The sequence below is a fragment of the Callionymus lyra genome, chromosome 3, assembly GCF_982586985.1.
Source record: "Callionymus lyra chromosome 3, fCalLyr1.hap1.1, whole genome shotgun sequence".
NCBI lineage: Eukaryota > Metazoa > Chordata > Actinopteri > Syngnathiformes > Callionymidae > Callionymus > Callionymus lyra.
In genome coordinates this window covers 28,703,192-28,728,330 of record NC_141820.1, presented here as the reverse complement: position 1 = coordinate 28,728,330, position 25,139 = coordinate 28,703,192, and the positions used below count along the sequence as shown (strand labels likewise).

General features: G+C 38.6%; 1 protein-coding gene across 4 annotated transcripts; it reads left to right on the top strand.

Annotated features, from left to right (window-relative positions):
* Nucleotides 1-865: 865 nt before the first annotated feature.
* LOC148084312 (protein bicaudal D homolog 1-like) lies at nucleotides 866-23,099 on the top strand. Of its 4 annotated transcripts, XM_087787398.1 has the most exons (12): nucleotides 866-1,394; nucleotides 9,522-9,734; nucleotides 10,551-10,703; nucleotides 10,778-11,296; nucleotides 13,995-14,471; nucleotides 14,542-14,720; nucleotides 14,782-15,166; nucleotides 15,596-15,790; nucleotides 16,143-16,294; nucleotides 16,938-17,148; nucleotides 21,493-21,564; nucleotides 22,754-23,099. In XM_087787398.1, exons 1-11 carry the CDS (start codon nucleotides 1,176-1,178, stop codon nucleotides 21,544-21,546), a joined length of 2,757 nt encoding a protein of 918 aa, XP_087643524.1. In that variant the 5' UTR covers nucleotides 866-1,175; the 3' UTR covers nucleotides 21,547-21,564; nucleotides 22,754-23,099. The 4 variants fall into 4 exon arrangements, with proteins under 4 accessions (XP_087643524.1, XP_087643523.1, XP_087643522.1 ...); XM_087787397.1 differs by lacking the exons at nucleotides 21,493-21,564; nucleotides 22,754-23,099 and having other exon boundaries at nucleotides 10,778-11,082; nucleotides 11,146-11,296; nucleotides 16,938-19,919; XM_087787396.1 differs by lacking the exons at nucleotides 21,493-21,564; nucleotides 22,754-23,099 and having other exon boundaries at nucleotides 10,548-10,703; nucleotides 10,778-11,082; nucleotides 11,146-11,296; nucleotides 16,938-19,919.
* Nucleotides 23,100-25,139: the final 2,040 nt, after the last annotated feature.

Here is a 25,139-nt window from a genome sequence, read left to right as displayed (position 1 = left end):
AAAATAAACATTACAACCCTAATCAAATTACCATAATGATAATAACACAAATAATAGAATATGCACAATAAAAAATAAATAAATGAACAAAAATCAAACCTTAGTACAGATGCACATACGAGTGTGTTGGTTGGGTGGGGTTATATCGTTAGTAAATAATCTTAAATTGGAAATTAAAACCAAACTTTAAAAGTACTAACGAAAAGAAAAATGCATATATGTTTATTAAAAACCATGAAATGACAGGCAAGGTGCAGTATTTGGCCCACATGCCAAAATTTCCCTGGACAATAAATGATTAACTCACATTAACTAACTGTTATTGTGTGGTAACATGCATGCTCAAAACCTTGGCTTCTGCAATGATTTGATTTTGTATTTGATTTCATTTAAAGAAATAGTGTCTTTTCAATAGAATATATAAATTACTGTGGGGTATGAATCACCCATTTTTTTCCGAAGGCGATCTCCAGAGGGATTAATAAAGTCAATCCATCTAGAACCGCTATTTTCTTATGTAAGACATTTAACATTAATCTTTAAAAAGTTTAAAGAGCATTTTTTGTAAAAAAGTTCGTTTGGAATTAGAGTTTTGAATTCATGTGTCACTGCTATACTTATGTGAGGGTCTTCCCAGACAGAAATATATTAAATAAATTATTATTATTATTATTTTCTACAAAGGAATGTAAGTTTATGTTAAAAAAAAACAATTACCAATGGTTGACCCTGTTTAAAAACATGTTGCCAACAATGGACAGTGCACGACAGGATTCGTCCTCGTCGCTGAAATAGTGATCTGAACCACCAGACGGCGCCTCCAGCCCCCCTCAACAGTTGCGGACTGCTCGTCCATTCCTGCAGCAGGATGCGAGCACACTGCCTTGCTCCACGGCAGCAGGCACCGATGGCGACCTGGAGCCGGTGAATAAGCAGAAATCGGAGGGAGGGGAAGGATGCGGATGATGATGAGGAGAGGCTGCATCACATGACTCCGAGGAAGATGGACACACTTTGAGGAGATCCAGCTTATTGTCCTTTTTATTGATATATTTACACAGAATTGAAGCCCCATTGTGACCGCAGCCGGTCTCGATTGTCTCCCCCTTCCGCCGGGACCTCCTGCTCACCACACGCAGGGACGGAAGGAGGAAGGCTGGCGGAGGAGAGGGGCGATGGCCGCCGGTGGATCCGGATGCGGGGACACGGTGGAGCAATGCCGGGCCGAGGTGGAGCGGCTGAGCCGGGAGCTGGCGGAGGCCAACCGCGAGAAGATCCGGGCGGCGGAGTGCGGGCTGGTGGTCCTGGAGGAGAACCAGAGTCTGAAGCAGCAGTATGCCGAGCTGGAGGCCGAGCAGGAGGCGCTTAGGATGGAGCTGGAGCAGCTGCAGGAGGTGGGTCTGGATGGTGGTTTTAAAACTTGACTTTTTTTTTTTACTATAGAGGGTTCCTCCCACCCCTAACTTTGGAAACTTGTGTATTTAAAAAGAGGTATGAGAAAATGATATTATAAAGAATGAGGGTAATGTGTGTCAAAAAGTCAAGCTTATATCTAAATTAATCCTCTAAAAGATGATAAAACAGTTTAGTCAAACGTTGTATAATCATGTACATCCTTTTTAGCTCCTTCCAGTAACTCTGTCTCATGAATGAAAACACAAACATGGAGCTCGAATGACTCTCCTAAATGTCTCACACCTTTTTTTTATTATAGCTTTCTAACAGATGACAATGACACTTAAATCTAGTCAATGAGATCAATATTGTTAAATGGTTGGTTCACCCAAAATTCAAGCTTTAACGATAGACTTTTTTTATTTTTACCACAACAATTCTTCTCGTTGAGGCTTCAATACAAGATGGACGTTACAGACGAGCTGTACGGAGGTATTTGGATGTTTTTTAAGGAGGAAGTTTATCCCTGAGCTTCAGTCGCTACATTAAAATGAACGTACATTTTTGATGATAACTCTAAATTGGAACATGATACTCCTGACCCTTAGTCGACATGAGGGTGACTAGTAAATGAGTGAAGTTTGAATTTTGAGTTCACTATCACTTTAAACCCTGAACAATGTTTTACTGGTCACTGTCACATCTCTGACAGCATTCAAACCCTTGCAGCAGCCAAGGTTCTTAGCAGGCAAATTACCCAATAATTGAATATTATTTGTTTGATACTTAGAGAGATCGATTCTGTTATGGTCAACCTTAGCACCTTTTGACAAGTAAATATTAATTCCGCTGGTGGATGAATACCTGTGTGAAATAAAATAAATAAAAAAAACATTTTAAAGGGTCATAAGTGTCTTAAAAAATGGGGATTTCTAACAATGACTTTGAAGAAAGCCAAACTCCAGTGATAATATCAAGGTCAGTATCAAGAAGTTGTAAGCATATAGCCAAATGAATAATTTAAAATATATTCATTTATAATCATCAATAATGACACACCCTCAACTAAAGTCCAGTGATTGATAGGGCAAAGAACTATGGAGAAATTTAAGAAAAAAAAAGAAAAACAATATCCCATCAAATTACTTCAATCACAGAAAGAATCTTTAAACTCAAACAAATGCTAAGAACTATTCACTGATAGATATTAGTACATTGTTCCTGCAGTAAAGTCATAATACACTTTATTTTGTTTTATCTACAAAGCAATTCCACACAATTACCTCAGTATTGGTGGCTTCCATTCCTGGGCTTTAATTTTAGATCAACAAAATAACAATTTTGAAACCAACTCTCAGCCCAAAATGCTTTATTATTCATTTAAAATATCAATTTAAAAATTGGAGTGAATACTGATCCTGCCGGTTTCTAATGCTTTAAAATGATTGCACCATTGGAATGTCTGTGAGCTCTAACAATAGTGTCCCGTTTAGATCGCATAGTCAGGCTTTTGACAAAAGATTGTGAACAAAGACGGGAAAATGATCTGCAACCAGCGAGTGGAATATTTTTCACACGTTTCAGAGGATACGTTCATTATGCTTTCTAATTGGTGTCTGGGAGTAAGAACCACATTTAATGGATATCTATTTTTAGGAATTTTCTGTGTCAATGTTAGTTATTTTTAATATGTTTGCTAACATCTGACAGCAGTCATAAGATACATTACTCATTTATATCAGCGTTCTTCTGTCATTAGTAAAGTTGCTATTGTTATCGACAAGTGCAAGTACATTGTTTCATTTTAAAATGTCTCAACATTAGCCAGCTAGCTTTTATTGTGTCAGTTTTCACCATGTCTTAATGACCTGTTATTTAAAGTTATGGATATTAACCGGTGGTCTGTGAGTGCTGAATAGAAACCATAGTTCTTATGATTGTTTACTCAAGTCTCTGAAAAAAATGTCACGTATATTAAAGAAAAAGCTAGCTGGACATTACAGCTCTCAGTGAAGTAGATATTAAATATATCAACCAAGGAATGGAACAATGTGAATTAATAACCCAAAATCTTACAAACTTTATTTTCTACAAAATCCATCGTCTGTTTAAAGCTAAATAATGCTAAATCAGCACATTTGCCATGTCATGCTAAAGGCCCCATGATTAAAAGGGTATTGGATTAGACAGTATTGTGTCAATATGCCATTAGTCTCCGCTATTAGCTAAAAGGCTGCCAAACACGGGCTGATTTAATAAAATAACATGTGCTGTTCAGCAGGAGGACGAATTAAACGTCTTCATTAGTTAGCTCGAGCAGCTAGCCACAGCTCATTGCTAATTAGCTTCACAGGAGTCCATCTCCATTGATCTGTAAAGTCAGCTTAATCTGCCGCCATATCCGTGGAGCTTTGTTTCCGCTTCCAGCGTGAGAGACCTGAACACATCAAGACTCCATTTAAAAACGCCATCTGGATTTACAGAGCAAACATCTTGAAAGGTTTTGTCAGAGACTAGTCTTACCGAAACACTTTTAACAGCATATATAATGCGATTATATCACTAAAATAAATCGACTATCATGTGACCCTGAAATTGAAGCTCACACAACAATAATAACCACAATAGAAGTGAAGTATTGCAGTCTAGAAACATCTTCGGGACTTGAGCAGGAAATGTTTCATTGATGGAAACCAAGACAAGATCTAGAAGCAGAGTGTCTGTACAGTTCTGAGCCAATCGAGGACCATGATACTGGCTTGTTCTCTGCAGAATGATACCAGCTCCATGTCTGAAACCGTCCTCGTGGGGTTAAAGGAGCCCAGGGTTCGTGAAACCGTTCACCATTGACCGATAAAAAACATGGTCAGGATTGTAACCGGACACTACTATGTGGAAGAAAACGTACTATGTGGTTGGTTTCTGAGTCTTCAGTTTGAGATGCTTCACGGATTCTTGTCCTCAGTGCGAGTGGAAGTGACAGAGCTTCCGACTCTTAAGAGCAGACGGTCTAAAAGATTTAACTAGAGCACACACGCATGCAGAGCAAGAGAAACGTCATGAATCATTCACAAAGTCTGAGGCCATACAGTACCAACTTATTACAGAGAACCCATTTGTGTCCACCTGGAAGAGAAACAATTCATCTGGTCTGGTTCTGTCTTTATGAACCAACTGATCATCCGAGAGTCACCTTCATATGTGTCACTATAGTGACATTAAATATCTTGTAATCTAAAATGTGTTCAAGCTTATACACCAAGTTGAGGAATTCAACCTTTTTTAGATATTGTAAAAAAATAAACTTTCACTCCTGGACTTGTATTATAGTGGGCCATGTGATTTTAGCTGCTACTACTTGCAACAGTTGTTAAACTGAATTGACTTATGTGCAGGTCTGGTCTGTGTTACTGTCATTTAAATTGCACATACTTATCCTGTAGCAAACAGATGTATAATCAATAAAGCTTCATGTGTTGGGACCTTGTATTTTTGTCCCTTTATTTGATCCATTAAGAGCATTAAGGATCGGGTGGAAATTGGTCATTACTGCAAGACGTGGAAAAGACACCAATCATGCTTTGCATATCCTCTGGGGAGACTCGAGCGTTGAGTCCTACCCAGATGAAAGTGCATTAAACTCAATTATCGAACTGTGAAGACGAAGGAAACAGGTTTCGGTGTGGGACGACCTGAGTCAGCATGAAGGGTACATCCCTCTGTAGGCATGCAGCAGAAAAACAAACACAAAACCCACCATAACTTTGAGTTTTTTGGTTGAAAACAGCTGCTATGTATATATATTTTCAATTATTGTTATTAACCAACGCCAATCAAATCTCCAATTGTAACATACAACCATTCTTGTTTGAATTAACTTAACAAACAAAACATGGTCGAACTCCTCTTTCTGTAAGAGGATGATTAGAAAAGAGCATTTTAAACCGACATCAGTAAGTGCTAGATTTTCCTTTGAGATTTTTCAATTGAGAAAACTGGGTGAACAGACTGAATCAGGAGGAAATAGTCTCTACTCTGAAATAAGAACATCTCAAACTCCTCACTTAGAATATTAAGTGACCAGGAAAGACACGTTTCTATCTATCTGAACAAAATGTAGGATTTTGGGGTAAACTACTACTTTTGTTGCAGAAAAACAATTTACAATTTACAAATTGTGTTATTTGCATGATAATTATAACACATTAACTTGATCCTTACACTGCATAAAATGAGGCCCAAGAAACCAGCAAAGCTAAAAAGGCCCAAATCCAATTTCCGATCGTCTTCTTCTGTGTTTTTAAGAGATTTTGTCGGGTCATTAGCCGCAGCCGCCGAGGCAGGAGGTGTATTTCCATTGTTCAACGAGCGTACGAAGAGGAGAGAGTGTTGTGATGAACAGCTGAGCAGGAAAAAAACGAGATGACAGTAAGACAAAGGAGCGTTGCCAAGGGAGTGGCCCGGAGCACCATTAAATGTGATTATCCCTCCTCCCGGCCCTCACTCCATTCCACCTCTCCTTCTTCCGTTCCCTCTCTACCTCTTACATTCCTCTAGTGACAAGCCTTTAATAGAACCTTTGAAATAAAAAAAGGAAGAGGAGTGACCTAAAGTTATTTTGTTTGCCGTCAGTCCAGCGAGGACGACTTTCTCTGCTGCGTGAGATGGATGCAGTTGTTGCACACGGCAGCAATATCGCTTCCATTTATCACAGACTGCCATGTACACACACACACAGAGACACACACACGTGTGTTGTGGTATGAGAACAAAGAATATTGATTTTAGAAATAGCTCTGCATTGTGCTACTGTTTCCAGCCGATCCTTTCTTCTGATTTAAGTTAAATTGAAATGACTTTATTCAGATCAAAAATAAACTATCTGCAGAAAAACTCAGACATGGGTTTTTTTTAATATATTTTTTTACACCTTACAAATCTTCTGGAGAAGTAGAAGTTTGTTACTAAAAGTATTTCGCAACATTGCCCTTTTTCCACAAAACACCTTTTTCTTGCCTACGCGGCTGTCTCGCTCACTTGGTTCTGGATCACAGCAGACATTTGGCTTCCACGCCTCGCTGTCTTGTATCGATCCTCCTGTCTCGGAGCTGTTCTCACTGATAGAAGTTACTCTACAAAAAGTAGGAGGGAAGTCATTTGAATGTTCAAATAGATACTCTTAAATGACCTGAGTGACGACATGGTAAATTATTCGATTAAATCCTTATTTGAATAAACATCTATGTGACCATATCTGCCTTTCATAATTTAAAGTGTTATTTAAATTATTATTATAATTTTTAAACACAAGCTTATTTTGATTTTATGTCAGTAGTAAATAAAATATAAATGGAAAAAAACAAGTAAAATATTAATGAAAAATGTGTTTTAAAGTTATACAGAAGGTATAAAAACATTTAGATGAAAAAACAAACAATCCTACAAAATTTGGCAAATTAAGTCAACTTAGTAGAAGTCAGAAATGAAAAATATAAAAAAAAATTGTTACTGATATTTCACCGATTATTATTGTCTTAATAAAGCAGAATATAAAAAAGATCAAGGTATTACATTTTCAAGTCTGTAATTATTTTCTGGCCTTAAATGGTGAAGATTAAAATATTGTATAAAATAAATGGATAATAAACAGAATGAAGTTCACCAGCACACAGCTTATTTTTCTTTTCTCATATTATCTCTTAATTATGTTTAACCTAGTAAACTTCACACACTAGATCCCTAGCTAAACAAGTAGTAGTAGTAGGTTAGACATGCCATGACTTTCATGTTTCAATGCTATATACCGGTACCCAGAAAATTAAAAAAAACGTATAACTGGGTCAGTATTTGGTCAAATCTGCATTGTCATCTTAAAGCCTGGATGATAAACCAATGACGTAGTTTTCACTACATTACATTGAAACAAGGATGTTTTGGTAAACGGACACAATTGTGTTTTATCAAGTATTTCTTGCGAGGTGTATTTGATATGAATGAGTCACAATGTTGGTAAGCAATCAGGCCAGCAAGGAACCCGAGAGAGAAAGGACGAAAACAGGACAATTTGAAGGGTGAAGCTAGAATGACTTCATGCTTTTGTCAGACCAGTCTCTCTTAGTCTCCAATTACACAGATAACACTTAGAATCACATCATGCGTGGAATGATCGACTGTTTTCAGGGTCAACACTGAGATTTCTATCACCCGCACTGGTTTAGCGAGAGAAATATGAGAAACGTACGAGAGGATTGAAATAAAACATCTTATTTTTTCTGTGTCATGAACCCATGATGGGTGAAAGACATTCAGTTATTATTATTCCGACAGAGTTCCAGATCATTCTGTGGTCAGTGAGTCCTGATCGGCAAAGTCAAGACTCATAAAAATATATTTTTAGCTGCTGGAGCGGAGCCAGGAACACCAGCAAACTTACAAATAGTTTGGCGATATCTGTAAATTATGTTAGATATCGGATTGATAGCAGTTTGGATGTATTTGTATGGGTCATGTTCCAGCCTGTGTGTCGCTGTCTGAGGACACACCGAGTCTATTGACTAGCAACATGCTGACAACTACTAGTTGTTGTTCTATTTGCTCTTTGTCCAAATCTGCAGACGTGACATTTTTCAACCTGTGACTCTGCACCGTCGCTCACAGCCGGTGTTGTTTTTAGACGTGACAGCATCAATTGATGCCTCATCCTAATACCTCATAACAATTGCAACTTTTGGAATTGTTTTTTTAAATACAAGTCATAGGAATAGGAATGCTCTTCACAAGCAATTATAACATTCGTTTTAGTTATTTACTAGGATACAAATAACTTAAATATCTCTTTAAATCTTTAAATTGGCATTTAGTTTTTTAATGTTCTACAAATGATTTTGGCAATATTAATGATTTAATTATTTACTACTACTTAAGTAGTAATTGCAATATGCGACCCGAGGGCGACATGCGGCCCTTTGAGTGTATTTATGAGGTCCGAATAGAACATCTAGAAATGTTGTCTGCCAGCTCACCATTTTATTTTGTATGCATTGTTATATTAACTCTAAATACAACTTTTTTTAACCCCTGTGTTATCTCACCTCCACCCAGAGACAACACAAGGGATGCCACAAACACATTTGTTATCAGGCTTCTGGGTCACATGGCCCTGAGATAACACAAGGTTTAATTTCTTTATTTAAGTTTTCCCTTTTCATTAATATTTCCTGTCCCTCAAAATAATTTGAGTAAATATTTATAATCATATTAAGGAAAAGAAAGATGATTTTTCAGTAAAAAATCGATACGTATTTTATTGGTATATATAGGTTTAATATATGTTAATCCTCTTTTCTTATTGACTTGGTTTTTCAATCATATGGCTCTTCACTGCTCTCTTTTGGTTTGACGGCACCTAACAACTGTCACAGTGTATACCAAACCTGGGCAAAGTGCATCCCTTTGACTGTACTTATGCGGCCCTTGTAATGTGAAAGTATGATCATGTATAAATGGTTCTAATGCATTAACAAATGTTTTTTGTATTTATTATTAATTTATATTTTCACACTTATATACTTTTTCCCTCCTTTCTTGTGTGTAATTTTAGTTATATTAATCCCTCAAAACAGTTAGTTGAAGAAATGTTTTTCTTGTTCATAAATACAAGAATACAATTGCAGCTTATTTAGCTTAATAAAAGTCACGGCCTAATGACGAATGTCCTTTTTTTGTTAAGGGATTTTCTCGTCTTTCTTTTTGCTTGACGGCCCCTAACAACATTCACAGAATTTAATGTGGCCCTTGAATAATAATAATTGCCCAACCCTGGTATAAACTGACTAAATAACTATAATTCCCACCCCTGGTGGAGATAGAAAACCTTTTTTTTTTTTAATCTTAGGATTTCATAAACATGCTAACTCACGTGTCACTGCATATTTAAATGTTGTTTAGAGTAAAAATAATTAAAAAAGTAATCAATTACTTAATAAATCTTATCAACTTATTTTATTCTATTTTGCGTTGCATACTACGGGTCCAGTGCCATCCTATCAAAATTGATGTTGCCTCAAGATGATATAAAAACCCATGGATATTTAATCATAGAACAAAAACTCTGCTCCTGCCTGCAGGCGTTCGGCCAGGCCTACTCCACGCAGCGCAAAGTGGCCGCGGATGGCGAGACCAACGAGGAGACGCTCCTGCAGGAGTCTGCCACCAAAGAAGCCTACTACATGGGTCGACTCCTGGAGCTGCAGGCGGAGCTCAAGCAGAGCCGGGCCATCACCGCCAACGCTCAGGCAGACAGTGAGCACCTCAGCACTCTGGTGCAGGAGCTTCGGGAGGTATGATACCAACGTCTACGTTTGGACTGGGACGACAATAAGTGTGTGTAAGAGTGAGATGTTACCCGCTTAGTTTGGACCGTAATTACATCATAAGGACTTTTTCATGTCACCCATACAAAGGATCATGGGATAGAGATCATGAAGGACTACCTTTCTTAATTTATATTTTTTGGTTGTTTTCCCTAAAAAAAATAATCAGTTGATTAACTTTGATTTTCAGCAGAATCAAGAACTGCACTAAGAATGAATTTTGGATCTGAATCCCGTTTCTCTAGTCTTTGCATGCATGGCTTCATTTGCAGATTACATGCTGCAGTGTGTATTTATTTCTCGACTAATACTCTTTTAGGGGATTATTACTTTGGATTAGGTAAAACAGGGACATTTGTTCAGGGGTTGCTACAAATTTGCAAAGGATTGTGGAGCGTCAGCCATTTTCATAGTCCTTATGTTTCATCTGTGCTTTTTGCTGACGCCGGGAAATTGGGGATAAGACTTGATAAAAACAGGATTACAAAAGAGAAACAGTTACAAAATATGTCACCTTTAAAAGGCGCTGTCAAAAGAAGAGGATATCCTTGCAGAAACACCATCTTAAACGCTTATGAGAACAGGCAGAAAAGGTACTCTAAAATAAAAAAATATAGAGAGGTTTAATTGAATTTCTGGACCCTTTAAAGAACTTTCAGATAGTTATTGATGGATTAAAAGGCATAAAAAATGTACAATTTTAAGTACATTTACCTCCGGATGTTTGAGCACACGGTTATGAATGCTGAACATCTCCAGCTTCTCTGTGCTTTGTCTCAGCAGAGCAACGAGATGTTAGAGCTGCAGCGCAGTCGCATGAGAGAAGAGATCCGCGAGTGCAAGTTTCGGGAATCGCGGCTCCTACAGGACTACACCGAGCTGGAGGAGGAGAACATCACTTTACAGAAACTCGTGTCAACGCTCAAACAGAACCAGGTGAAGATGGTGATTCACCAGCAGACGTGTTGAGTCAACAGCGTAGAGTCACCGGGTTCTTTGCATACGTCCAGGTGGAGTACGAAGGTCTGAAGCACGAGATCAAAGTTCTGGAGGAAGAGCTGGAGGTGCTCAACACGCAGCTCCAGGACGCGCTTCGCTTGAAGGAGATCTCCGATACTCACCTGGAGGAGGCGCTGGAGTCCCTGAAGTACGAGCGCGAGCAGAAGAACCACCTGCGCAGAGAGCTGGTCCATCATCTCAGCATGTGCGACGTGGCCTACACAGGGAGCGCCCACCTGATCTTCACCTCTGCTCCGCCCAGTGGCACAGGAACCCCGACCACTTTGCTCTCGCCCAACTCAGAGAATCCTCTAAGGTTTCTTTTACATTCTTCTAATGGTCTATGGTTAGCACGATGTCATCTCGATCTCAATTTCAGGTGCAACGGACATATCATGGGTGCGACAGGATCCACAGAAGCAGAAGAGTATCGTGGATCTGGCAGGAGGCTGGACGGCGTGGCAACGTCGGACCTGTTCACTGAGATTAACCTGCCGGAGGTCCAGAAGCTCAAGCAGCAGTTGGTCACGGTGAGTGAGAGTCCGAAAAAAAAGATAGAAGTTGGAAAGGTAGAGACAAGTTAACACTTTCACAAAGACAAAAAAGTATTCATTTAAAAAAAAACAACAACAACAAAACACAAGTCAAGATGCAGGTAAACTCTGGAAGGCTAGTGGCAAGTGCTAGCATAACTCACACAAGCTTATGAGGAAACGGTTGCAATGACTTAACTCAGGGGTGTCAACCCCATCACACAAGGGGTATAAATATTTTCGCGAAGTGTATTTACTTAACTGTCTGTAACAAGAAGTATTAATCTGATTAACCTTTTTATTTATGTATCTTCAATTTATCGAAACTCTCTTGGTGTTTTTTTTAAAAATAATCAATTCCTAAAACCAAATGATTTCCTTAAAAATAAGTGTAACTGTCATTATAAGTCCCTGTATCATTGTAGACATCAATAATATCTTTCTTATCTTATCATAAACACTTTATAGGTCACAGAATTAACATGAATCTACTTTTAGCAATAACATGGAGAGCTGGGTTTGGCACCCGGGCCTCTATTTGACAAACAAACTGGTCAAAGTGCCAGACTTGTAAAGAGAAGATCCTGGGTCTAAATCCATTTGGTGCTTAAGGGTTCAACAACAATTCCAATACCGCAGATTACATTAAGGGCAATGAGTGACTTAAAGACGTACTAGAAGTTCGATTGATCCAATTAGTTCTGTCGTGTGTGGCGACTGTAGAAACTGGGCTCAGAACACAGCACCATTCACCTCTGTTTAAAAATAAAGCCTTGTGAATAATTAACAGAAAAACCATGCTGACACACAGCCCCCCCCCCCCTTCCCAGTGGTACAGTCTCTCTTTCCACTCCTCCATCTCTTGATAAACAACTTTAATTATTTATAAACACTCATAATTTCCCTCCTTTTGTAGAACCTGACCCCCCCCCGTTAAATGTCATATCGTAACACTTTTATTAATATTCCCGTCATCTGACTTCATCTGTTTCTGCTTCCCTCCAGCATTTTTATTTATATCTCCCCTGACATTCTAGACTATCGACCGCCCTACAGTGGACGGGTGGGTTTCACTGCTGCTCTGGCTGCTCGCACTGTTGTTGTGTATAAATCCTGTTGAAGCTTCATTTGTGCCACACTGTAGTTTCAACTGGAAGCATTTCATCACCAATGGCAGAGCCAAACTGCCAGACAGAATAATTCATGTCAAGTATATAAATGCTTGCGTGGATTCATGTTTGAAATGTCTCAGACAAGCCTGAACGGTTCATTAGTGTCAGGTGGATGGATGTCAGCGTCCAGATGTTAGCTTTAACAGTGACGCAAGGGAGGAGTTCTGTCTTTCAAGAGAGACAAAAAAGGACATGGGTGCTACATTACACTCCACTATGTGATGAGACCCTATATTGTGTTCGTAAAAACATCTTATTGATCTGAGGCTAGCAAACAATATCTATTACATTTGAGTTGAATTTTCTGGATCATTCCATAAAATCAGTGCCATTTCTTAAAAAAACCCAACAACAATTCACATTATGTAAGACATAAATCCCAGTTTATGTCGTGGTTTATACTGTTGGCAGGTGTCATGATCCATGTCATTATTTGTCTAAATCTGATACATATATATATATAAAAAAATTATCTTCTTTTTATAATTACAGAATGTCTGACTTCAAAAAATATAAATAAACAAACTAAAGTAACCGTTATCACTGTTAGCTAAGCTAGCAAGCATAACATTCAGTTTAAAATTCCCTTCATTTACTGATACAAAACAAAAAGAAAAACCCAAACATGTGTTACAGGGTGATAAGGTTATGTTTAAATCTATCTTCCGCCAAAAGAGCAAGTAGGGAACAGGAGGAAAGGGTTTCTCTTCAAAACAATGTTTTATAAGGTCAAGTAAAGTGTTGATTCAGGTGTCTCTTAACTATGGTAGATCTTGGACCTCTATTGTACTCCTCAGTGTCTGTTTGTACAAAACTCTCTTTTCATTGAAATATTCATATTACAAAATATGCTTAGGCCCCGCCCACTGAAAATATTTCCTTTATCTGGAGATAAAATCTTGTTTAATCGAACCATGCTTCTCTTTTGTGATTGGTCAAGCATCAAGGTTTGTCACTGTGCTTTATCAATCCTGAAAGTCTGCACCTCCAAGGGAATCATTGTATAAACAAAGCAGGGCTTGATTATAGCTGGCTAGAGAAGAAGTGAAGACCATTATTCTGTCATAATGGACTCCACTCTTGTAACCTCTCGTTCACTATAATTTTAGACAGGGGTGAACTTTATAAAGTAAACAATACATCGTCATGATGAGGGACTTACTACTTCTTGAAGAAAAAAAAAAAAAGTTTGACGTATTCATATTTTCCAAACACTGAACACAACGGGTTAATAGGATGACCCTTCTATACCTTGCTAAACTATTGCAAGAGCTGCGCAACTTCTCAAAGTGATTACTATTTTACTTTTCAAACCAATTATATTATTCGCACAGTATATGTCATGTACTGTAGATCTATTACTGCAAAGATTTCTTCCAAAAACAGTTTAATCATGGAACTAAGCAGAGAGCATTAATCTTGTTGCTAAACCATCGGTGCATTAGCTTAACTGGTCAAATCACATGATGCCTATGATCTCACATTATCCTGTTATCTGTCTAATAATACGTTGTTTCCTACAGGTTGAACATGAAAACGTAGCACTGATGGCAAGCTTGCAAGAGTCACAGACTCAACTCCAGCACACCCAGGGGGCTCTGACTGAGCAACATGAGAAGGCTCTCCGCCTCAGCCAGAAAGTCTCTGCTCTCAGACGGCAGCAGAAAGGGCCTTCCTCTGCTGCAGAGGCCTATTGTGGAGAAGTCTATGCATTCAGGAGGGCAGAGGCTCACGAAGAAGATGACGATGACGATATGACTGTAAAGAGAAGCCGGCTTTTCCCCTACCAGTCACCGGGTTTGGAGATATTGCAGTGCAAGTACCACGTGGCCGTGACTGAAGTGGTGGAGCTCAAGTCAGAGGTGAAAACGCTGCGGGATCGTCTGGCCCAGGTCACAGAAGAGGCCGATCAGGAGAAGCCGAGGGGAAACATTCGGGTGCAGAGACTTGAGAAGCAGGTTTGCTCGCTAGAGAAGAGCTACCATGATGGACGAGAGAAGGTAGACGCCCACTTTGTTACAGGTGCCAACTTTAAAGAGAGCATGTACACAACACAATTTATCTTCTCAGATCACAAGCTTGGAGTCAGAGCTTCATGACTCCCAGTCAGCCTCCATCGAGTGCCAGGCGGCCCTGGCAGCAGCCCAGGAGGAGCTGGTGACACTTAGTGAGGAGCTCGCTCAGCTTTACCACCACGTCTGTTTGTGCAACAACGAAACACCAAATCGTGTCATGTTGGACTACTACAGGTACATTAAAAAAAGACACTTCCTTTTAAAGTTGTTACTTTTAAAATACCATTTTTTGCAGACAAGGGCGAGGGCTTAGGGGCCTCAGTGCCAGTCTAAAAGCCATGTCCACGGACAACAGTAAAGTTCTCCTCACACCACGCCTTGCCAGAAGACTGGCAGCGGTTGCTTCGTCAACCTCTACCACCTCGGTGACCTCGACTCCCAGGGAGTCACGGAGTCCGTCGCAGTCTCCGTCCAAAGAGCCCCTGTCTGGAGAGTCGCCGAAGGAGGGCCTCCAGGTTCCGTCGGAGCAGAGCCTGGCTTGCACATCTCCAACCCACTCTCCCAGCATCAGTGCCTCTTCCTCATCTTCATCATCGTCATCGCCTGCCATGGAGCCAATTGGAGAGCTGCGTCGAGAGCCCTTGAACATCTACAACCTTAACGCGATTGTCCGGGAACAGGTAGACATGCTGATCCACTCAGATGTTTAGTCTTCAAGCTTTCTTCAGTTATCTCCTACTCTGAAAGCTTTCCTGAAAGGGTCCCATATCTTCTTATGAGATATTTCTTTGATTGTGAGCTGTAGTACAAGCTAAAATAACCTTATTGACATCTGCTATACCATCAAGCAGTGCAGTTTCAAATGCAACAAGGTAATCAAATCTACTAAATGATATATTTACCATTATTTAAGAGTAATAGACTTGGGTAAAGAATAATCATAATGTATGTGTAGGTGTGTTGCTTGGCATTGTTCTGTGCTCTCTGAGCGCTTTTCTAGTTGCTTTATCTTATGTTAGAAAGCTGTGTATACAGAGATTAGAGGTTGTGGCGAAAACGCTTAGATTTTTTTTGCTGAAAACACCTGAAGCCATACCTCCTCGCCACAGGTGAAGCACCTCCAAAGGGTAGTGGACAGGTCCCTCCAGCTGTCCAGGCAGCGGGCCGCTGCAAGAGAACTTGCTCCGCTTCTTGATAAGGACAAAGAAACCTGCATGGAGGAGGTGCTGAAGCTCAAGTCGCTGCTGAGCACTAAGCGAGAGCAGATTGCCACCCTGAGACTGGTGCTCAAGGCGAACAAGCAGGTACAGTAGGCACTGCAGCATGTATTAATGCTGCGTCTTCATTTCTTAAGGTCAGTTTAATTTAAACTTGAGATGCCTTTGTGTATGGTTTGCATATCCATAAGGTTTCCCTCTGCACACCAGACTAATTGGTACAAAGATGAACCCTAACTCTCCTTTCTTAGTCGCTGTCCTTGTGTGCAGTTGAGCCTGAAGGCAACAGTATGCAGACTAAACTTCCCTAGAGTCCAACAGTGATTCTATTTTTGGCTGAGCTATTTTTAACCTTTCTCTTTTTAGGAAAGTTAAAAATACAGCTGTACAAAGGAGATGTGTGAACCTTGTGATCTTAAAAGGATGTTTACTCACCCAGGCGGCGGAGGGCGCTCTCACCAACCTAAAGAGCAAGTACGAGGCGGAGAAATCAATGGTGACCGACACCATGATGAAACTAAGGAATGAGCTGAAGGCGCTGAAGGAGGATGCTGCTACCTTTTCTTCTCTCAGAGCCATGTTCGCCACAAGGTCAGACAACATTTATCTTTTTTTTACAAATCATATTGAAACCAATAAGAGCTTACCTTCAGATGTTTCAAGCAAATTATTAACTATTTTCTAACTTTTTTCAGTTTGTATAGAATTGCTATGGTCGGTTATTTAAGCACTTTCAATACGTTGCTTGGTTGTTACCAAAATATGCAAGGAGTACTGTGCACACTTTCTTTGCACACAGAAATACTTTTCTACTCATTGATTCCATCCTGGCACATGAAGATGGATGTGGCCACAGCACACACATCATACAGAATCATACATTTCTATGAACAAATAAGAAAAAAAATCGTTTTATTTTTTATTTTTCAATAATCAAAATCCTTCTTTTGAATTTATACAAACATTTTCCTGAATACCATTGCATCCTTTTGTTTGACATGGACATACTGTACTGTAAAGTTGAAAGAAAAGTGAGCATAACCATCTTGATAATGGCTACATCTTTGACAAATTAGACAAAACATTTTTTTTTGTAATAGTTCGATTGTATGATTTAAAAAAGGAACATTGGATTTGGGGACCACTAGACTAGAAGATGCATTTATTACGAACCTTAACCCAAGTTTCCATATACCAACAGCATATTCAACCCTCCCCAATGTCATTTCTCTAGGTGTGACGAGTATGTGACACAGCTAGATGAGATGCAAAGGCAGCTGGCTGCAGCAGAGGACGAGAAAAAGACACTGAATTCCCTTCTGCGAATGGCCATCCAACAGAAACTGGCCCTTACGCAACGTCTGGAAGACTTGGCATTTGATCAAGAGCAGACTCACCGTACTCACAGGACACGTTTTTCCCGTGGGAAGACCAGCAGTCCGAAAGTAAGTCCTCCGGCTTCAGCTTCGACCACCAACCTAGCTCAAGGCACCTCAGTAGATCTTGCAACAAGTAGTCTCTCTACGTCCAGCCTTACTAGTCCGACATCGATTTTTAATGATCCTTCTATTCCCAGTAATCCAACTATGATTAATACAGCTAGTGCAGCTTTGGCAGCTCTCACCTCCCCGGCATCACACCCTCTCCCACGCAGTCCATCATCAACAGCTGCCCTTGTAAGTCCCACATCTTTGGAGGCTCCCACATCCCAGACGTCATCTTCAAATACTGTGAAGGTGACCCAATCCCAGTGGACTGTTGGGTTTCGGACCTTTGTAGTTGATTCTCATAGTTTCAGTGTCAATATCCCTCCGGGTTCTTCTCGTGGTCCAGCCCAGTCCAGACCATATAGTGCTGAGTCTCAGACTACAAGATTGACCCAGGGAGCAGGATCTACTCCCTCTTCCCCTTACCGCTCACCAATGCTTGGGCTACGCCGCTCCACCTACAGCCCATCGCCTCGAACTCGTCCCTTATCCAGCTTAAGTCGAAACTCAGTCCTGCACTCATCTCCATCTTCTTCTTACTCCTCTTACTCCTCTCATACCCCCAGCAGCTACTCATCCAGTTACTATAGTGCTTCTCCTACTAGCTCCTACTTCCCAGCGACCGGCACTTATAGCCATTCCTCCCACTACACGCCCCTCTACCCCAGATACTACAGCTCCTACCGACCTCGGCACTGAGCCCTTTAACCTTCACGATAAGCCTTCTAAAGGATTCCCCCACTTCTTATGACTACAAATCCAAAACTTCCACCAATCCCTCTCTTTGGGAGAAATGGGGGCTCACAGAGAGGAGGAAAGACTGGTTTCCCGTGTTATCCTGTGCCTTGGCTAATGGGTTCTGAATGTCCAGTGACTTTGCTCAGGGAAATGAAACAAGGAGCACAAGCGGCCCTGCCTTCCTTTTATGAGACGACTGACATGCGGCGACGTTGGTAAAGACTTTGTACGGAATGTTTTTGTAGAATCTTCAAGGTTGAGAGTTTAACTGCATGTGTTTTATGGAACACAAAAACATTGTGCATTAGACACATTACCGTTATCATATTAGCCACTCCGTTTAGCCACTTTTCAATGTACTTATTATTATATACCATACACACACACACGATTGTTGTAAACCAAATGACATTTGGTTAAGTAGGTACTACTGTGGGCTAAGTGTGCTTCAAAAGAACCAGGCTGTCCAAGAGTGCCATGCAAGAGCTATAGATATGGTATACATACACAAGATGTATGTTGTACACTCCTATAGTCTACTTGCTTGCAGTAAAGCTCCTATGTTTTCAAACCTGGTGGATGGATTTTAAAAACACAGGTTTTACATCCTTGTCTATATGAAACATCTTTTTTTTTTAGACAATGATTTCAAGCCAGATTTTTCTTTACAACAATGGTCAACTGTTGAATATTACTTTAATAACTATCAGAAGTCAGAAGTTATGACCTTCGAGATAACCTTTAGAATGAGGAAGACAAAAAAAGTCTAGCCCATATCACACTGAGGCAGAGTTGGTTATGTCAGCATGAGCTGTATGAGATAGTTATTTCATTCACAAGAATCCGTTTTTTATTCAGTCTATTTGAAACCTGGTTTCACAGTAAATAGATGTTAAAACACCAGAGCAACGACACATCTTTGTCTGTATGGCTTAACAGCTTTTTAATAACAATGAATTAATAGCCTTTTGTCTTTCCTCCCAAAAGTCTTCTCTTCAGAACAATAATCTGAGACCATTAATGCTCATTCTTTACCAGCTGTTTTAAAGATAAATCTTGAGCTTCTCTTAAAGTTCAATTCAAGTTAATTAAGTTTACTTTTCTACTCACCTTTATCCGGAGTTAGGGTTTGAATTATTTTCAGAGAAATGTGTGTCTTCTTGGAGTTATGGGCAGAAATTAATGTCAATTTGATGGTCACGAACGGACCTCAATTTTCTTCGTCGAAAAAGACACACCTAAAACCATCCAAATATCTCCATAGTGCTCATCTGTAATGTCCCTCTGCTGAATGAAGCCTCAACATGAGAATTATTTAAGTAAAAACTAAAACAAGTCTGTATTTTAAGTTTGTTAGTAGCAGAAGCTAAAAGGATAACATGCTACACAGACAGGTACTTTGGTAAATATCGTGTGAGCTTCCACTTTCGGAGCTTGAGCGATATTTTTGGATGAGGAGGACTGAGTAAATGAGCGTCCCCCTTAAAACAGTTCAGGAAAAAATGTGTTTTTACAAAGCCAGAGGAAGCAGGTGCAAGTGAATGTACCTAAAACTGCTAAGTACCTACAACCATACATACATTCTGCTCTACTTTGACATTAAAGGTGGAACCTTCAACAGGACCAAACTACTGAATGCAACTGAACACTGTGCTTATATGTCCTTATAAGACAAATAGACTGAAAGACCCTTTTAACTTTGCGTTTCTGGTCATATTTTTTATTTTTGTTTAGAGAGTTCTTACAACTTCCCACACCAGAAAAAAAACAAAACATTTGGACCTTTAGATTACAGAACTAACTCAGTGGCATCATGATTGTATGAGATGTTCCAGTAAAACGTCAACTCTATTGGAACAAGATATTATTTTTAATGCAGGACGCGTCAACATTATTAGGAGGTGTTTCATTTGAAGCATACTTACCTCACTGGTGTCGTATCTTTGTTTCTAAAGGCTGCTGATATCACCAAACAAGTGTGAAGAAGAAACCACTCACTAAAAGTGCACTGAATACTTTCTGTTCCAAACTGTCACTTTATAAAACTTAATAAAAGTCTTCATCTGGTTTTCCTTCCATCGTTTTATCAGCATTTTTCTTTTACTGCCATCTTCTGGAGGATGTTTTAAATGTTGTTTAGACAGCGGTCAGTTAAGTAAAAGTTAGAATTGCGTTTTAACTCATTCTCTGGAGCGGGATGGTTTCTCTGGAAAAAAAAGCGTTATTTTGGTCTTATTTTTAAATAAATTCAGCTCGGCATAAGTTTCTAATGTGACATAGAGATAAAGCAACAGTGTTGTGTGACCCGTCAACCATGTGAGTGTAAAGTCAAAAGGTTTATGTAGAGCGATCTAAGAACTTTATATTTATATTTAAAAAAAACAACAGTTAAGATGAGAAAGTGGAGGGTCAATGATTTCAAACAGTGATATCACACATCATAAATTCATAGTCTCTATGGAGACATCTATGATCAGTAATCTCAAAATGAACACGGTTGTGGATGTTTAAAAAAAAAGTTCTAAGCTGAGGGAAGAAAATTTATTTTTCACGAAAAAAGATTCAGCTCTTTGTTCCACTGTAAAACAAAAAAAGCTCACGTTAAGTTTTAGCTAATAAAGTCATCTTAGAAATAACTTTATATAGCCGTTTAGCATTACTATAGAAATATAAACATATTGATTATAATATATTTTAATATAACACTACCCTTCACTGCTTTTTTTGTTTTCACTTTGGATTGTTGTTGTTTTTCCAACTCAAAAGTGGGATTTCTTTGACGAGTGGAACATGGTGATGAAGTGTGAATCAAACTTGAATCATTTTGGGGCAAAAAGTAACTGACAGACGACATCTGTCTTGAATCATTTGGTTTACAATCAATGTGTTGATAAATCTCCCTTCAACCGCTTCTATCTAAACATCCCTTGAGCAGGTCCAGATTAAAGATGGACACCAGTGCGACCTCCTCTCTGTGACCCAAGCCCCACTTAAAAAAAAAAGAAATCTCTACAATCCAAATTTCCAATCTGGAGTCAGTTGTATTCCAAACGAGTCTGTCAAGTGTTTTCTGCCCCACAGTGATGATGTTTTTAAGTGCAGTCCCATGATGCCGAGAATTTCTGAGTAGAATGAGTCAGCAACACATTAGTATCGTACACAAAAAAGACTAAACTAACATCATAATGTATAAGTACCAATGTGTACAAATGTGTTAACTAATATAAACATCGTAATATCTTATATAGAATAAGTTGCACATTGTAGACTTAATGAACATTTGAGAAACCTGCTGTCGTCTTTATGGACACTTGTTTTCTATTTAGGTATTTCAAATGTAAATGTATTATTTTCTATGTTAGTACAATTTATAGGTGTTATTGTTAGGTAATATATACATTATTAAATCATAAAACAGAATGCAAGAATGAAGAATGCAACTATTTACTATATTTTATTCATTTGTATCACCTGCTTTTTAACCTGTTTCCCTTCATTCATTGATGATTTTAGAGTTTTCACCGTCACATCTGCAAGTATCTTGACAGCTCCAGTCTCTTGCAGATCCTCAGTAGTTTTCTGCCTCAGTCCAGATCCTCGTATCCTCCGCACAGCTGACGACCTCCCTGACATCAGGTATTGTTTGTTTCGCACACATCATGTGTCACATGAGCACACTGGGAACCTACTGTCGCTTTTTTTTTACTTGAAGGAAAGTTTATAACTAAAATAAGTAAATGCAAAGAAAAATGCTAGTGTTTCAAAAACATATTTAATAGAATGAAAGTCTAACTAAAGACCAATAAAAGTAAGCACAAAACGTTGCATTCCTCCGTCCAGGAGCTAATTTTGACTTAACTTGATGAAATCAAACAACTGCTATTAAATATTTTGAATGCTAAGTGATAATCATAATGAAAAAAGGGAGCGAAAGTGGATTAAAAAGATCGTAAAGGTGCCACAGAAACATTTTCAAATATTTATAGAATTAACTACAGTCAAAGGGCTGCACGTCACAAGGCATTAGTTGACATTCTGAAAACCTGAAAATATTTGATAAATAAAGCTCATTATTTCACCCACAGTCACATCTAAGTTGATTTATATAGAGATTGTCTCTGTTTTATGAAGTTTGCCATTTTTGGATAGTTCTGAATGCAGTGAATTACGAGTGCTATTAAACCTTTTTAAATGTAGAAGAACCTGCAGAACACATTTCCCTACAAACGAATATTGAAAAACATTCTTAACTTTTCAAGTTATTCTGCTAACATACAGATACTTGCTTGGCAAAGTACAATAAGAACTGGACAGATGAGTTTACATCTCAACTATGTTAAACCATCTCTCCTAGGTTATATTAAAGATATAAAGTATGTTTTAATAAAAATCTTTTAAATACTTAAAAACCAAATATTTGTTTCTGTTTATCAACCATGTACATTGTGCCGTGTGCTCCACAGTATAACTTGTGTGGTTGAGGAAGAGAAAAAGAGTAATTTGAATGTTTATCAGTCTGTTTGCAAAATAACTAAAAATAGCATATTTCAGAGAAATGTTGATGTGAGCAGATGATTTAATCACGGTGGTGTCGGGCTCTATGATCCATGAGTCACTCTCGGTGAAAGAAGCTGCAGTGCAAGTAAAACGGAGATTTAAAATGTATAATGCTAAAAAAAGGAATTGAATTATAATGATTAATTTAGGGTAATTATGTAAAAAAAATAATATATATATTGTGTTTGAAATGACTGGCTTGGCGGAGGTCTGCTCTCTCTGAGTACTTTTCTAATTCACAACTGTCTCTGCTTGTCCTGCCTTGAAGCTTCTGGACCTGCAAGCAGACATCTGCCACTAGTGCCTCATGTCTGACTTCACCGACACCTCCAGTCACACCAGACACCAAAGATCCACCACCAGGACACTTGATGGAGTATTATTCTGTTTCCTCACTCACTCTGTATCATGAATGCATGCAGTACAATTCCTCATAACCTTCTCTTCATGTATCCATGCGCATATTTTCGCTCTCATGACATAAAGTTCATCTATTACACCTCCAGTACTCTGTTGAAGTCACCATGCTGTCCTTTACTTCCTTCCGTCAACGACGAAGAAAGCACAAAGTAAATCATCGACGGCATCATCGGTCTGAATGTGCATGTTTTGAATGTTATAACATCCCATAATCTCTCATTAAGCTCCTCTCAGGATGTTACAAGCAATAGTCAACGTAAGAAGCAATAGATGATAAATAATAAACAAAAAGACTCTCCTTTGTTTGTGTCTTTCTTGTTTGACTCTAGAAGAGTGTGGTGAGTAATGTCCGCTTATTTACTCTTAAAATACCCAAACACACTTACAAATGACTCGCATTTATTTCTGTATTAAATATTATTTTATAAAATTGGCCAGATTAAAGTGCAGGTACGTGTGAAAGACAGCAGGGGGCGGTGTTGACACAATTATAAAACTGCACTATACATTGTTTTGAACTACGAGGAGGAAGTGTGGCGATATGCCGCACAGATACACGTTAAATAATTAAAATAAATAATAAAAAATATGGCTTTTTATGTGAAGTTTCTCTGTTCGCTGCGATAAAAGATTGACGGTAAAGTAACGTTTAAAAGTGACTTAAATATACACAAGTAGAAAAATGACAAACATATCTAGATAGAAACATGTACATATTATTCTAAAAAAATATATACACAATACCGTTGTACACTGGTTATAACAGCCCATATAAATCATGCACAAATGTAATAGTATAAAAGTAACTCCACAATGAACCAGTGACATTCGTGACGTGGCTCTCAGTCTGACAGTAATATGACAATAAGCTAAATAATAGAAAGAAAAATGCACTTCATTCTTCACTACGGTGGTTCTTAATCCCAATGTCTATTTATTCATAAAGATTATTTTTTTCTTGCAAATGTACGAAAGCTAACAACGTTAAAAAGGCATTGTTTTTACCTTACCTTACTTTACCTTTTTTATTCTTCTTGCTCACAGCAGTACTTGCTACCGCCACAAGATAGAGCCAGAGTGTTATGCGTGAAAACAAGCCATCGAATCACATCAGTGGATTGTTGGAAAGTCTCATGAAAGTCTGTGATCATGAAACAAGTCAATTTAGAGATGTGGCACTTAAAAGAAAAATATTACTTTTATATGCAAAATGTATATTTTACGAATTGGATCCAAATCACAAGGGAAAGACTTTGCGGCACATTTACATCTTTTTTAAAGGGTAAATATGTTTAAAAAAAGGTATAGATTGGTGGAACCCAGATGCACAAGCAGGATAGCTGTGAAAGTAAAAACGTATTTAACAAAAAACAAAGGCTAGCAAAAAGCACAGGTATAATTAGGAAAAAAAATCAGGTCAAAAACACGATAAGAAGCTTACATTATAGAAACACACACAGATCAGGAATTAGAAATAAAACCAGTGAGAAATGAGGGCATTTAAATGACATTTTAGAAACTAATGAACAAGAGATAACTTATTCCGATCAACTGATGCGCCTCAATATTGGATCCTGTTCTGACATAACAGCTTATTCTAGTCCTTCATTTCAGTTACTTTTCATGTTCTTTAATGTTGATCTCAAATATAAATCCAATAAATATATAATTATCTGAATCCTACAGAGTCTGTTACGAGGGACAAGTTCAGAGCGCAAATAAAACCGTTGGTTAAATAAAAAGTTTTATTCAGAAAGAAGAAATTCTATATTGAGGCTCCATGACATTGTAGTTACATTGTTACGACACTGGGGAGAGCCATACATAATATTTGTATTATCTCAAGTGTGCTGCTTAATTATTGCATTTTGTATTTGTTTGTAAATTGATTGATTTGTTTGCCAGACCTGAGTAAGTATTTATGAAAAACATCGGACCATGTATCCGTCAGAGGAGCTGTCGATACACACAATACACACAACACTTGATCAATTATGTATAAATGTTGTGGAAACCAGCTGCAAATATGTAATTAACAAACAGGAAGTGACTCATGTATCTCTTGAACCAACAATATGTTGTGATTGACAACCAGATGAAGTCCAGAGAGGAGGTCACTGTGTCCTGCTGCGAAGCCCTGGGTCACAGTTTGACAAATGTCTCAGCGGCCCCGCTGGGAAACGTCTCTTCTGTCTGAAGAGTTATTTCATCACACTGGGATGTTGGAAACACAC